Source organism: Gobio gobio (genome assembly GCF_949357685.1).
Source record: "Gobio gobio genome assembly, chromosome: 21".
Lineage (NCBI taxonomy): Eukaryota > Metazoa > Chordata > Actinopteri > Cypriniformes > Gobionidae > Gobio > Gobio gobio.
This window is the reverse complement of record NC_137117.1, coordinates 9,998,440-10,015,083: the sequence shown is the minus strand read 5'-3', so window position 1 is coordinate 10,015,083 and position 16,644 is coordinate 9,998,440. Positions and strand designations below refer to the sequence as shown.

The following is a 16,644-nucleotide window of genomic DNA, read 5'->3' as shown; positions in this document are numbered from 1 at the left end:
TCTGCTGTCTGTTAGTCATCGCGTCACTTAAGCTCCGCCCACATCCCGCCTTTTTGCCCATTTTCTGTTATCCGGGAGTGACGCGCGATGACGTGCTGCCAAGATGGCGACGGCCAGCTCGTCCATACTTTGCGCTTCAGAACGGCTCATCAGAATCCTATGGGTGACGTCACGGACACTACGTCCATATTTTTTTACAGTCTATGATCATGACACATCTATTTCAGCACCAACCGCTATCAAAATAATCTGGCTCCGGTTTTGTGACTGAACTTTTTGGATAGATTTTTTAAAATCAACTGGTTCACATAACATTGGATGATTAATTTTTGAAATCGATGTTAACAAAAACACCTGAATTTGTCTCAGATTCGCAGATTAATGCTCTCGCTCAACATTTTAAGATTTATCTTATTTGTCTGGCATCATACACCTCTCTTTTACAGTTTTCTATAACTGGATTGATGGCCTTCGCTCATCAATCCATGCACTACTCTGCCTACACCGAGTACGAACACATTTTCTATCATGTATGCGTACGAAAGACGATCGAACCAAGAGGTATGCAGCCCTGCCTCGATCTGCAGGCTGCAGCCAGGTGTAGCCATATCTATGGGTGTAGCTACTTGGCTGAAAGCTTTTACAGCATCTCCCACTGTCTCCTCCCTCTTTCGCTCTGTTTATAAAGCCCATGGTCGTCCGCGGCTCTTGAAAGGAATCATGTGGGCGACTCCTCTCATGAAGTTAGACCTGTCCTTTGTAGGCCTGGCTCTGTTTCTGGGCTTGATCATTCTGGTTCTGTTCGAGATCATCAGGATTAATTCCTACAGAGGTCGAACTCCTCCTGGTCCCAGACCTCTGCCCTTTGTGGGATCCTTACCACATTTGATAAAGAACCCAATGGAGTTAGTAAGATCTGTGAGTCTTTGCTGTTTTCTCGGTATGAGTTTATCATTGAACTCTTACCTATTTCGAAATTGGATGTTTAATTTACAACACTTGGTTTAAATGCACTTGTGAATCTTCTCTGAGTAGATGTCTCAGTATGGAGAATTGTCCACTTTGTATCTCGGGAGGAAGCCAATGATAACCCTCAACACAATCCAGGTCATTAAGGAAGCCCTGGTTCAGGAAGCTTTTTCTGGAAGACCGGCTATGCCTCTTATAGAATGGATAGGCCTAACTAATGGAACTGGTCAGTAACACAATATTATGATGCTTGATATGTGGATTCTGTAATATTTCATTCAAAACGTTAGAGTTACTCTTAATAATAAAGGTCCCAAAAGAGGGGTTTCACAGCAATGCCATATAGAATAACCATTTTGAGTTCCCTAAAAAACCTCAGTGAATTGTTGTAAGAAATAGGAATATTTGAACAATATTTTGGCACTTTATTAAATTTTTTGTTCAATAGACGTTAAATATTCTTCATGGAATTGAATGTTAATGTGTAAACTATAAATGTAGCAATAGATCAGATTCGAGATTAGAACGTCCGTTCTCTCTTTCTCAGGTATAATAATGGTCACATTTGGTCACGCCTGGAGGCAGCAGAGACGGTTTGCTCTGCACACGCTCAGGAATTTTGGCCTGAGGAAGAAATCAGTAGAAGATCGGGTGTTAGAGGAAAGCCGCTATCTGATTTCTGAAATGCTTAAAGCAGAAGGTATGAAATGTTCATCCTCTATTACAGGGTTCCTCAAACTTGGTCCTGGAGGGCCACTGTCCTACAGAGTTTAGCTCCAAACCCTAATTAAACACACCTTCCGGTGATTTTCTAGTGATCATGAATACCTTGATTAGCTTGCTCAGGCATGTTTGATCAGGGTTGGAGCTAAACTCTGCAGGACAGTGGCCCTCCAGGTCACGAGTTTGAGGAACCCTGCTCTATTAGAACTCATTCCATGGGGTCGGGCTGCAAACTGGCTCATCTTTGTCAAACAGCACGCAATGGTCTTTCTTAAAAAATGTCTTGTATATGGGACTTGGTGTATTTAAAGGTTGAGAATGCATACAAATCTTTCTATTCAAAATGGATTGGATATAAAAGGACTGGCGTTTTTCCACTTCTTTCTTCTTTGTAGGCAAGTCAATGAACCCCCAGCATGCATTACAGAATGCAGTCTCCAACATTATCTGTTCCATCGTGTTTGGAGATCGCTTCAATTATGATGACAAACGCTTCTCATACCTTCTGAAAATCCTCAATGAAAACTTCATGCTCGCAGGGGCAGCTGTGGGAGAGGTATTTTTTCATTCTTCATTTTTGACTGAATTTAAAAAAATAATTTATACTCCTGAAAAAAAACAAAAAAAAAAACACTGGCTTTCTCTTTATTATGTGTGCATTGTCCTCACCCATGTACTCAATCTCCCTCCCATAGAAACTATTTTATTATTTTAATTTTGTTAATTTATTAATTAGAGTTAGTTCACCCCAAAAATTAAAATTCTATCAGGACCACTACCGTCAACGATAATTGATAATTAGCATATGGTTGTGTAAGAACCACCGAATTGTCCCAATGAAGGCTAACGATCCGCAGGGATTTAATTCCAAATCATCTTTTATCTGACTCCATTTTATCGTAATCTCAAATTTAAGTTAGAATGCCAATTGGTTATTTGGTTATTATATTTAATACTTTAACTACACATTTAATTATTCTGTTTAACCCTTGGTTGAAATTATACTCGTTCATAATCTATAAAATGGACTACATTTATATAGCGCTTTTAACAGACCAATGGCCATCCAAAGCGCTTTACACATTGCCTCACATTCACACACCGACGGGAGTGTCTGCCATGCAAGGCATCTAGCTCATTGGGAGCAGCTGGGGTTAGGTGTCTTGCTCATGTACACCTCGACACTTGGTCAGGTGGAACCGGGGATCGAACCACCAACCGTCCGGTTTGTAGACAACCTACATGAACCACTGAGCCACTGCCGCCCAAGAGTTAGATAAGATAAGAGTTAGTTAATACTTCAAGAGTAAGTCAGAATAAATCAAAATATAACCATTTATTAACAGTCAGGTAAATGTATAACGCCAATTACATAATCAATTCAAAGATAACCCATACACAACATCAAATACTCTGAAGTAAAGAATAAAATATGGATACCTGACTTCTGAAAATTACATAACGGGCTGACCCATGTAAAGGTTCGCGCCCTGACCCTTCTGCAACATCTCCTTAAATACAGAAAACTCTTTCAAATGACATGTTAACAATGCAAAATAGAAAAAATGGCTGGCCGCACACTGAATTAAAAAAAGACTGAAGTCTAGGAAAATGAAATCTGCAAAATGTATTTGATCAATTGCATGGTGCAATACAGTGCAAAGTGCAAGTGAGTTAAAAACAGAGGAGCACTAGCAGACATTTCAGCAGATTGCTATCCTCAGTGCTCAAAATACAACAAACAATCACCCTCTTTCTAGAAACACAAGCAATTCCGAGCCATCAGCTTGATCCAATTATCACAATCATCAATTAACACCAATAACAATCAATTATCACAAGTGTCACCGCAAGAGAGTCTGAAAAAGCAATAAACACAAACTACATGAAATATACATTCAAAGCAATGAAAACAACAATAAATGTTACAGAAAATTACAAGAAACAAGAAAGTTCAAGTTCTTCATTCATGCCATCAGGAAATAAAGATTTAAGTTTAAAAATCCAAAATGCCTCCCTTTGCAACAATTTCTGGTCTCCATCTCCGCCTCTTCTATGAGGTAAAATCCTCTCAATTCCCAGGGACTTAATGTCAGACAAAGAATGTTTAGCAAGATTGAAGTGACGATGGATGGGAGATGTATCATCCCGTCTACGAATTGCACTTGAATGTTCAATCATTCTAGGGCGTAAAGCACGTGTGGTTTTACCAGAGAACATGGACAAATGATGATATAAAATCACATATGTACTCTTGCAAGTTATCAATTGTTTGATCTTATATGTTTTTTGCGTACAAGGATGTACAAATGATTGACATATTTTGTGCAAGAAGTACACCTGTAGCATGGAAAATTACCCTGGGCATCAACTAGAGTGGTCAGAGAAGGGACATGAGTGTCTGCATGAACAAGCTTATCCCTCAGACTAGAACTCCCAGAAGAAACAAAGAGTGGTGGATCATTAAATACATTAAATAACTGAGGATCACTTTGAATGATGTGCCAGTGACTCTTAATAATCCTCCGGATATCATTACTCAATGGACTAAATGTGGATTTAATTGGTTTTCGTGGTTCAATCGTGGTTTTGCTTTTAATTGCGATCAAGTTACTTTCTTGTAAACTGCGCACCTTCTCAAGTGCACTGTCAAGCCACTTATTGGGATATCCATGTGATTTAAAATCTGTTTATAGATTATGGGTTTAACGTCAAAATCTTCCTTCCTAGAGCAGATACGATGAAGTCTTAGAAATTGACTATAGGGTAACCCACGTTTTAAAGGAGTTGGATGGGCTCTAGTAGCATGAAGGAGACTGTTCTTAGCTGTATCTTTTCTATAAAGAGAGGAAACAATTTGTTTGTCAACAATTGCCAAGAAATTGACACTTGTAATTCCAACATCATGTGTGAACTTAATCGAAGGTCTAAGGCAATTCATGTTTAGAACAAATGCTTCAAAAGCACTTATCCGATCACACAAGCAACACAGAAAATCATCGAAAAATGTCACGTCAATACCAACTTCGCAGAAGACCACTTGATTATGGAAGCGTGGGGGTAAGAGGAAATGTTCGACAACCAGTTCGGAAGGTATGAACCCTCCTAAAGACAATTTGATCTTCAATCTTACAGGTCAAGAATTGCATCCACAAGAAGTAAGTCTGCTTAATAAGGGCATAAGTTTTGTTCCATATAAAGCCACAGACCCTTTTGTCACAAAGATTGAACTTTTCAAGCTTTTTCGGACACTAAGACTTAAATGCTTCTATAAAAATGATCCAATGGATCAAAAAAAATGCACACGTGTGTAATGTCTGAGCCAATTTCAAACCTACTAGTACCCTTTGTCCATTTGTATCCAATTCCTCTATTGATACATATTGTAGGCTAGTGGAAAGGGATGGGACTCATTTATTTGATCAGTCATCATCTCAGAACAAAAAGTCTAATTTGACACTTTCTGAAAAAGAGGCTCTTGATAAACTGTGTCGAAATAAAGATAACGTAATCAAACCTGCAGATAAAGGAGGTGGATTGGTGATCCTTCCTCGAGCTCTCTATATTCAGGAGACTCTTCATCAATTGGAAAATACCAGCTATTATCAAGTCTTACCATCAGATCCAACGGCCAAGTTTCAGAGGGAGATTGAGATGTTTCTTCAGAAAGCACATGCTCTTCTATTGATCTCTGATAAAGAGAAGTAATATTTGTTCAATCATTCTCTAAGTAGGCCAGTGTTCTACATCCTACCCAAGGTACATTGTAGACACAAAAAAATAACTTGCAAGAGTACATGTGATTTATATCATCATTTGTCCATGTTCTCGGTTATATGTTGGTAAAACCACACGTGCTTTACGCCCTAGAATGATTGAACATACAAGTGCAATTCGAAGACGGGATGATACATCTCCCATCAATCGTCACTTCAATCTTGCTAAACATTCTTTGTCTGACATTAAGTCCCTGGGAATTGAGAGGATTTTACCTCATAGAAGAGGCGGAGATGGAGACCAGAAATTGTTGCAAAGGGAGGCATTTTGGATTTTTGAACTTAAATCTTTATTTCCTGATGGCATGAATGAAGAACTTGAACTTTCTTGTAATTTTCTGTAACATTTATTGTTTTTTTCATTGCTTTGAATGTATATTTCATGTAGTTTGTGTTATGTTCATTGCTTTTCAGACTCTCTTGCTGTGACACTTGATTGTCAATCACTTGACTGATTGCTATTGGTGTTAATTGATGATTGTGATAATTGGATCAAGCTGATGGGTCTGAATTGCTTGTGTTTCTAGAAAGAGGATGATTGTTTGTTGTATTTTGAGCACTGAGGATAGCAATCTGCTGAAATGTCTGCTCGTGCTCCTCTGTTTTTAACTCACTTGCACTTTGCACTGTATTGCACCATGCAATTGATCAAATAAATGTTGTATTTTCCTAGACTTCAGTCTTTTTTGGATTCAATGTGCAGCCAGCCATTTTGGTCAAGTTTATCTTTTCTGGTTCTACGCCCCTGAAGTCAAGACAGGTCAAGTCAACTTTATTTATATAGCGCTTTTAATAATCCTGATTGTTTCAAAGCAGCTTCACAGTGTTAAACCGGAAAATAATGCAACAGAATTTTATTCAATCGTATAGCCGTTCTGGAGAAAACGGTAATGTCATCAGTTCATTTCAATTATCATACAGTGACAATGTGGGCTTTAGATCAGTAATTTAGTTTATATGCTTAATTTAGTTTAATAATTCGATTTATTTGGATATTAAGTTGAAAAATGTAGTGTCCCCAACTGAGCAAGCCAAGCCAGAGGCGACAGTGGCAAGGAAACCAAAATCCCGTCAGGTGACCTAATGGAGAAAAATAAACCTTGGGAGAAACCAGGCTCAGTCAGGGTGCCAGTTCTCCTCTGGCCAATTAACAAACAGCGTATGATTATTATTCTGACAACTTTACAGGTCAGAGGTCATAATAGATCGGAATATTCGAAAGATCAGAGGCAACACGCCTGAGACAGGTTTATTGAGGATGATGTGTCGATTAAATAATTATTAAATAGGAATAATCGAAATATCAGAGTTGTCACGCCGGAGACGGGTTTATTGAGGATACCGTGTCGATGAGGCAATTTCAGGGGGAGTCTAATTTACACGGTCTCTGCAGACACTTCAGGGTCATGTGTTGGTCTTGTCTGGGCGCAGGTCCACCATCTGATCTGGATACGGCCCGGATCCGGCTGACTGTTGTAAACCTCGGGATAAAACAGAGACTAACATTAGCGTAGATGCCATTCTTCTGATGATGTCACGAGTACATCAGGTGTTATGGGAAGTGTTCCCGGTTCTGGCTGACCTAGTTAATGCAGCCTAACAATCATTTCATTGAAATGAAATGTTTTATGTGTATGCCATAGTAAAGAGATGTGTTTTTAGTCTAGATTTAAACTGACAGAGTGTGCTGCTTCCCGAACAATGCTAGGAAGAATGTTCCAGAGTTTAGGTGCTAAAATAGGAAAGGGATCGACCGCCTGCAGTTGATTTTAATATTCTAGGTATTATTAACTGGCCAGTATTTTGAGACCACAGTAGATGTGATGGAGTATAATGTGTTAAGAGCTCGCTCAAGTACTGGGGAGCTAAACCATTTCGTGCTTTGTAGGTAATAAGCAAGATTTTAAAATGTATGCGATGTTTAATTGGGAGCCAGTGCTGTGTTGACAGAACTGGGTTAATATGGTCATACTTCCTGGTTCTAGTAAGAACTCGAATCTAGCCTTGAGGTCATGAACTAACTGTTCAGAATTTTGCATTGAGAGCATGTGCCGTAATTTAGATATATTTTTAAGATGGTAGAATGCAATTTTACAGATGCTAGAAACGTGGCTTTCAAATGAAAGATTGTTATCAAAGAGCACACCCAGGTTCCTCACTGACGACGAGGACTTGACAGAGCAGCCATCAAGTGTTAGACAGTATTCTAGGTTACTACTTTTGGAGCTTTTTTGTCCAATAATTAAAAATTCAGTTTTTTTCTGAATTGAGTTGCAGGAAATTACTAGTCATCCAATTTTTATATCAGCTATGCATTCCATTAATCTTGTGAATTGGTAAGTTTCTTCAAGGCGTGAAGAAATATAGAGCTGAGTATCGTCAGCTCTAAAACTAACGCCATTCTTCCTAATGATATCTCCCAGTGGTAGCATCTACAGGGTGAAAAACAACGGTCCTAGCACTGAGCCCTGCGGTACTCCATACTGTACTTGTGATTGTGTGACATCTCTTCATTTACTGCTACAAACTGATAACGGTCAGATAGGTATGATTTAAACCATGCCAATGCAATTCCACTAATGCCTACATAATTTTCGAGTCTATTCAAAAGAATTTTGGAAGGAAAAGAGAATTTTTCCAACTGAGAGCACAACAACTTTCTTTGATTTAACGTGTTAACAATGGGAATTTAAATGAATCACTGTCCCATATGCCTGTATTGACAGCAGGAGATAGACCATTTGGCCGAAGGCACACCCAACATAATAAGCAAAATATCTCTAAACTCTTAAAACTTTTATTATCTTTTAGTTTACTTCTGTGGGGATTAGATATTTGTACCAGTCGCACTGAGACATTTCAAACGATATCAAACATGTATAATACTGTATCTGATTAAACTATATAGATTTTGGGTGAATTTTAGGTGATCTCAGCATGAGAGAGAGAAGGAGTTTGGGAGAGGGGGTCAACAGAGAAAGATGTAGCCTAGATTAGGATGATACTGCTATGCTATGATACTATGATGAGACTTGCGTCTCGAATGGTGTGTAAGAGACAGTTCAGATTTTAATTTCCAGAAAGTGTCCTTTGTCTTCTCAGGGAGTAATTGTTCCTAAATCAGACAGCCTGGCTTTTGCTAGTTTTTTTTCCAGCCTTATAGTATGGATTGGTGGTATGGTTCTGTTCTGGGCATGAACTCCCTGCGCATCCGTGTCTAGCATGGATACGAGCAGGGAGAGCAGCGATAAACTTTCTGCATTCCCACTGCTATATTGCATGACATCATGCATTTGCATAGATTTATGCTCACTTTAGTTGACTCTTTAGGTGCATTTTTAATTATTTTTACTACGCAATCTATCAACATTTAGTTATACTCCACCTTAAAATATTTTATAAACTAGAAATTGCTCTTCCATGGAAATAACTTTTAAAAATCCTTATCTATTTACAAACAAGTAATGGAAATGATAGATGAACTTTCATATTTTCTTTATCTTTTAACTGTAAATTAAAATATTTACCTAATATCGAAATATTTACTTGATAATAATAAGAATATTTACTTTGTATGGAGTGAATAAAAGGCACTGAATAGCACTTTCAAACGTGAAAAATATTTGAGGCATCATTTTATTGTCTATCTTAGTTTTTCAACTTGGTGCCCTTCATCAAGCATTTCCCTGGGCCACACCAGAAGCTCAAGCAGAACACCAATGAGTTAGTGGGTTTCATCCGCGATGAAGTTAAAGAGCACAAAGAAACTCTGGATCCAGACAGCCCGCGAGACTTCATTGATGCCTACCTGCTGGAGATCGAGAAGGTGAGATCACTGTTACTGAAAGAAGCATTCTCGCATGCATATATGTGACCCTGGACCACAAAACTAATCATACGGGTCAAAAGTTTATACCTCATCTGAAAGCTGAATAAATAAGCTTTCCATTGATGTATGGTTTGTTTGGACAATATTTGACAGAGATGCAACGATTTGAAAATATGGAATCTGAGGGTGCAAAAAAATTTAAATATTGAGAAAATCGCCTTTAAAGTTGACCAAATGAAGTCCTTAGCAATATCACTAATAATAATACATTTTAAATAATAAAATAAAATAATTTTGATATATTTACAGTAGGAAATTTGAAAAATATCTTCATGGAACATGATCTTAATATCCTAATGATTTTTGGCATAAAAGAAAAATACCCATACAATATACTGTTGGCTATTGACACAAATATACCCCGTGAGACTTATGACTAGTTTTGTGGTCCAGGGTCACATACTGTATGTAAAGGTAGTCCTTTTTTATCTGTAGTAAAATGATTTGTTTCTCCTGGAGCAGCAAAAGTCCAACGAGGACACGTTTCATGAGGAGAGCCTGGTTATGTCTGCAACTGATTTGTTCCTGGCTGGAAGCAACACCACAGCGACCACTATCAGATGGGGGCTCATCTTCTTGATTCAAAACCCAGATGTACAAGGTGATAAAGCTAAACATTAGCCGTAAGAACACTACAGGAGTTTTGGTGTGAGGCAGAAAAAGCTACAAAAAAAATAGCTTTTTTTTTCTCTCAGAATTGCAAGTTGCGTTTAATTGTGACATCAAATTACCGAATTGTGAGATTTAATCAATTGCAATTTTGTGGTGAGCACAAGTTCAAGACACTTTCACGTTTAATTCTACAACATAAAATACATCAGTATTACCCCACTCGTGATTTTTGAAGCGGCTACGTGTCTTGAAAAAGGCGGTTGCTAACAAGTGGCTAATGGGACTACAGAGGCTGTCGAGGAGATTAAATGTCATCACGCCGAAAAGATAAGCTCAGTCCGCTTTTACAGCCTCATTATCCTCATAATTTTGCTCTTATAAATGAATCTAAATCAAATGTTCTGGGAAAATGTTTTGAGATGCTGGAAACAATGGTTTCTGTTGTAACCCCGGTTCTCTGAAACATTGAGGGGAGAAATCCACCAATGGGAAGGGCATCCATACCTGACCTCTGCAGAAGCATCCAATTGCACCAAGTCTGACAAGACCGGCAGGAGCGCGCAGCCAATGCCCGGTAAGGCCCCACCCCTTACCCGCGGGCATATATAGCCTGCATGCGCTACTGTACATCAGTAAGTATATTCGCTTCTCGTGCGGCAAGCGGGGTAAAGCTGGTGGATCTCTCCACTCTATGTTTCAGAGAACTGGGGTTACGACAGTAACCTATTGTTCCCTTTCGTTCAGTCACTACGACATAACGTTAGTGACTAACGAATGGGGGTTTCGCCTAGAAGCCAATCATCTTTCAGATCTTAGAAAACGGCCAATGGCAGTGCCAATGCCATGGACATGTGGAATTTGCATGCTTAATTCCGCCCCACCGCGTTGGTCTATAAGGAAGTACGTGGGCAATATCGCACTATGTTTCTGCTTCGGAGCCAAGAGCATCTCTTCACTCCTGCAAGCCTGAATTCTGAAGTCCTCTCTTCAGTCTTCGAGACGAGCGGTTCTCCAGGGTGTTGGTGTGATGGCGCGTTCCAGCGATCTCACATTGCCTGCCTACTGATCTGTGCAGTGATCTGCAACAGCTGTGTGTGTTTTCCCTGGGCGCTTCGACACTCTGCAGAGCTTTCCTCTCACAAAAAGTGGCACGTCTTTTTCAAGACGGTTCGCCTGCGCACTTCCGGGTGCGATCAATCTCCGTTGCTGTCTATGGGCACATTCACTGCTCGATGTGTTTGGGCTTCAGCACGTTCGGGCAATGTTTGTGGATGTGTCACGTTCCCACTGCGGGAACGTGACCATTGCGTTGTCGCGGTCGAGACTCAGTGATCTCCATGAGGAGAGAGAGTCCCCTCTGCCACACCCCATTCTACCATCTCCAAGTGAGGTGGTACTTTGGCTGGTGGCCAGGGGATCTGCCCATCCTGAGCCGATCCCTTCACAGGCTTCCGTTCAGGATGTTGGTAGCAAACGCCTCCTTGGATGCGTTCGTCCGGTAGATTGGTTGCAGCGATTGACCTGAAGGATGCTTACTTCCATGTCTCCTACCTCGACTCAGACGGTTCCTAAGGTTTGCTTCGAGAGGCGGACATTCAGTACGCGGTCCTCCCATTCGGGCCAGCTCTGTCCCCTCGTGACTCCACGGAGTCTCTCGAGGCAGCCCTTGCTCCACTCAGGCAGCACGGGGTTCGCATCCTGAACTATCTCGACGACTGGCTCATACTGGGTCACTCTCGAGCGCAAGTGTGCAAGTGCAAGGCTGATGAAACATTGATTAAAATTAAGATACAATTTATCCAAAACAAAACTTAATGAAGTGGTCAATGAATCATGTCTGATCAACTCCATTCATCTTATGATGTGTCCTATCTCATGCTGTTCACTTTTCATAATCGACATAGATAGACAGATCGACAACATAGACATAAAAAACCCCCATTAAAATATTTAAACATAAATATAAAAATAAATACCTTAAAGGGTTAGTTCACCCAAAAATGAAAATTCTGTCATTAATTACTCACCCTTATGGCGTTCGACACCCGTAAGACACAAATACACAATTTGTGGAACACAAATTAAGATATTTTAGTTGAAAGCTGATGGCTGAGAAAGGCTTCAGATGGGCCTCCATTGGCATTCAGTACATTTACACTCCCAAGACCCATAAAAGGCACTTAAAACGTCGTTACAAAGTCCATCTCACCACAGTGGCTCAACAATAATTTTACGATGCGACGACAATAGTTTTTGTGCGCAAAAAAAAATCAAAATAACGCCTTTATCCAGCTTGTTATTGTCTTCCGTGTGTGCCTCCACGACGCATGCGTCCGCGCGCAGCCCAAATTTTCAGACCGCGCGGACGGTCCGCGTGCAACAGCGCATGTGCCAGCAGTACAGAAGAGTCCACTTGGTGGCAATACGCACAGTGTTCAGCCGTCGAAGAAGAGTGTGCAAAGACCGGTTTAAAAACAACACACTTGAAAAAAAGAGAGAATTTTTTCTTCCAAACTATGTTGCAATGGTGGATGCACTACAATTCTTCTCCGATCATGCCCTGCGAATGTCCCGTTGATGACCGGACTCAGTGCTGCCCTCCGATGTCTGGTAGAGCATAGACATTTTTTACTGTGCATGTGTCGAACGCGATCATCCGCGCGCATCCGTTGTGTAGTATACTTTGAAAGATGCGCGGACAGGGCTGCGCGCGTGACGCGTCCGGGCGCGGTAAGTGAAGTATACCCGGGCCTTTAGACATAGGCTGTCAGTCTCTGTTCAGGATAAATTGAATCACGGAAATTTGTGGTCTTCTTTTTAATATGTGGCTCCAGTATCGCTAGCAAAGCATCAAACGGAGTCACTGACATTCTAAAGTAAACTTTGAATCGGTCTGGATAATCCCGCAGCTCCTTGATAAGAGGAACTCTCCTTCCTCTCTACGCGATCGCAGAAGTGGATGGACCCAATATTTCCTCTTTTTCATTTTTTAAGAGAGAGGAACAAAAAAATCATCCTCACTACTTGAAGACGGCATTTTGTGTTGTTTGCGGTTTTTTTCGTAACGCATTCATTAATACGCATCGGACTCAGTGTGCAAGGTGTCTGTGCGTGACGAATTTTTCGGATCACGAATACGAAAAAACGCATGCGAAAATTTCGGACTCAGTGTGCAAAGGCCTTAACTCTTTGGTAGATTATACATTTATAATACATTAGGCCTACTACTAGTACTGTTACTACTAATAAAACCGATCTCTGGGGGCCCCAAAAGTGTGTGGGCCCTTAGAATCGTCCTAACTTTCCCCCCCTTAGCTACGCCCCTGCCGGCGGACCCGGGTTTGAGTCCCGCTTAGAACGAACGGTTCAAACAGGAGGGGATACACCTTTTCACATTTCCAGGTTTCTCAGAAGCGGAAGTTGTCATATTTGGGTTAACCTTTATAGTGGTTGGGCTAACCTTTATCAACTTAAATGTTGATGCTCTGTCTATTTTTGGCCTTTTCGCCATTTTCAACACTGCGGCCTTTGCGTTTGCTAATAATCAAATCCTGAAGCTTAACTCTTAGTGACCTTCAGGCAGCAGGAGATGCAAATTCCCTTTTATCTCACACAGACCGATGTCATGAGGAGATTGTTCGGGTTCTGGGTTACGACCGATTGCCCTGCATGGATGACCGTGACAAGCTACCGTACACCTACGCCACTGTTCACGAGATTCAGCGATGTGCCAACATTGTACCAATGGGCGTAGTTCATGAAACGATTCGACCAACAAAACTACGAGGATACGACATTTCTCAGGTAATGAATGGAGCCTGGATGAATGAATGAAGTTATCTGAAAAAAAATAAAAATCTGCTCTTTCTTGTCCTTGGCAATATGTTTGAATCGTTCATATTGAGTCTTTTTGATGAATCGGTTGATCCAGAAAAACCTGTCTGAATTTTTCATTGATGAGGCTTAAATGATTTTCACAGCCAGATTTATATACAGTTAACCTTGCAATAAAGATGCTAACCAATTATGAAGAGAATAGACTGAGAGATTATATTTTTAAATATATAATATAAAAATTCTAGGGTTTAATCGCGATTAATCGTATCCAAAATAAACGTTTGTGTTTACATAATGTATGTGTGTGTACTGTGTATAATTATGTACATATAAATAGACACATGCATGTATATATTTAAAAGAAGTTATTCACAGTACACAGACATATATAATGTAAACAAAAAAAATATTTTGGATGTGATTAATCGTGATTAATCGTTTGACAGCCCTACTTTATTCCTTCACAAATCTGATGCATCTGATCTGTGTATACCTTTTTTCTGGCTTGAATATTGAAAATTATGTATCAGAAATTAGTAACAGGCCAAATACATAATGTACCACTATGTTTGTTGACAAATTACAAAAATTGTAATTTCATCCCAAAAAAAAAATATATATATTTTTTTTAAAAATATTTTAAGTGCCATTAAGATTTGTTTTCATGCATTTGCATTGACATTATTTTAGTGACAATAAACCCTCATCCTTCCCCTCGGGTAATTTTGCCCCGAAACTCATTTTTAATTTTTCTTTTTTTAAATGAAGTGTTCATCGTGGGTGGTCCAAGACCCTAGGACTTTTGTCGTACTTGAACACACACACACACACACACACACACACACACACACACACACACACACACACACACACACACACACACACACACACACACACACACACACACACACACACACACACACACACACACACACACACACACACACACACACACACACACACACACACACACACACTTTTTTTGACTAGTAATTAGTAATTAGTAACTAGTAAACTGTAAGGATAAAGAAATGAGACTAGATGTTATATTAAGATATAGTTGTGTTGTTTAAATGAAATATGCATGTAATATTATCATGTAAGAGCATTAAGCCAGTGTAAATTATGACTGATTAGGGTTATGAATAATGATAAATAATTTTGTGAAAAATTTAACTGTGCTATACTTTCCTCATACAGGGAACTATGATCCTAACAAATTTATCAGCGATTTTCAGCAATAAGGAGCACTGGAAGCATCCCGACTCCTTTAACCCGGAGAATTTCCTGGATGAGAACGGACACTTCAGCAAGCCGCAGTGTTTCATCCCGTTCTCAATGGGTGAGTCATTAATAAACACTTATTAATAGTAATGAGTTACTGGACTAATATTATACGCAAATAAATATTTAGGACTACATTGAAGATTTATGTGTTTTTGTATTGCATATAAAATGTATATCCATTTAGGATTATACAGTTTTAGTGTAACAGGGGCCAGCTATTAGTCACTGTGTGAGTAAACCTCACTCCTCTGATCTCAAGAGTCGCTCTAGTGACTGACACTAGAGGTTGCAGCCTTTAGCCTCCTTGTTAGAGCGTCCGACTCTCATGACGGTGGACCAGGGTTCGAGTCCCGCTTAGAGCGGGCGGTTTGAACATGAGGTGTTACATTAGCATAATAAACAATGTGATGCAAATTTGTCAGTCATACATAAATGAAACCGGTAAGATTTCTGTAATAGTACTAATAAACTGAATGTTTTAATTGCACAATAACCAGGTTTATATATTTATCATCAATTAATCCAATTTGTTTGAGTCTCATACAACTGAATATTGCTTGTTCCACCACTAGCCATGTTCATACTTTTTAATTTAATAAATGTAATTATTTTCTCAATGATTTATGATTTATGTTTTAAAATATGAATCTTTAATATATGTTTGACTGACATATATGCATTACATAAAGTTTATTAACTTCTTTAAAGCTCTGTAATCTAAATGGATGGATTTTTGTATTCAATTCAAATGCTTAAATCTTAAATGTAGGCCTGAACTGTTAGTTGAGTGTGTGTGTGCTGGTTTATCAGGGCCGAGGGTCTGTCTGGGTGAGACGCTGGCGAGGACGGAGCTCTTCCTGTACATCACGTCTCTCCTCCAGCAGATTCATTTCTCCTGGCCACCCGATCCACAGCCCCTGGACATGGATGGGATCATGGGTGCTGTCCGCATTCCTCAGCCCTTCAACATCATCTGCCGCAGCAGAGATACTAAAGAGTGACCGCCAGAATCCTGAAATGTATCAAACTGACATCACCATGTCATCATACATACTGAAGTACAACAATAAGGACAAAGCCGCTGACACACACAAGAGCATGTTGACTCATCTAAATCATCATATCTAATCAGTTATTCTATACATGAACTGTTGTTGGGTAATTCTGATTTATTCTGATGATTTCACTCAGGAAAATAACTTATTTCAAGTTTTTACAGCATCTTTTTGACACTCATGCATCTTAAAATCAGCATGAAACAAAGTTTCAATAGTCTTTTCTTCTGTATTGTGCCGTATATCAGAGTGAAACGGCTTCTCAAACAAGAACAAATGTAGGGCGGGGCTTGTGGAATTGATTGGATGGTTGTGGCTTGCTATTGGTTGACCTCAAATGAGTGATAGTAGTGGGAAGTTCGGATCATTTTACTGACTCGGATCTTTGAGTCTCGTTCATCAAAATGAACTAATCTTTTTTCGAGTCATTTCGTTCATTTCAGAAAAATATAATTAAAATGACATGTTAAATAGCCCAACCCATCTAGTACTTATG

General features: G+C 39.6%; 1 protein-coding gene across 1 annotated transcript; it reads left to right on the top strand.

Annotated features, from left to right (window-relative positions):
* Positions 1–720: 720 nt before the first annotated feature.
* Positions 721–16,094, top strand: LOC307118024 (cytochrome P450 2H2-like; the record flags this gene model as incomplete). Its single annotated transcript, XM_079803316.1, has 9 exons — positions 721–918; positions 1,036–1,195; positions 1,517–1,669; positions 2,088–2,248; positions 9,121–9,294; positions 9,820–9,958; positions 13,586–13,773; positions 15,007–15,148; positions 15,904–16,094. 9 exons carry the CDS (start codon positions 721–723, stop codon positions 16,092–16,094), a joined length of 1,506 nt encoding a protein of 501 aa, XP_079659442.1.
* Positions 16,095–16,644: the final 550 nt, after the last annotated feature.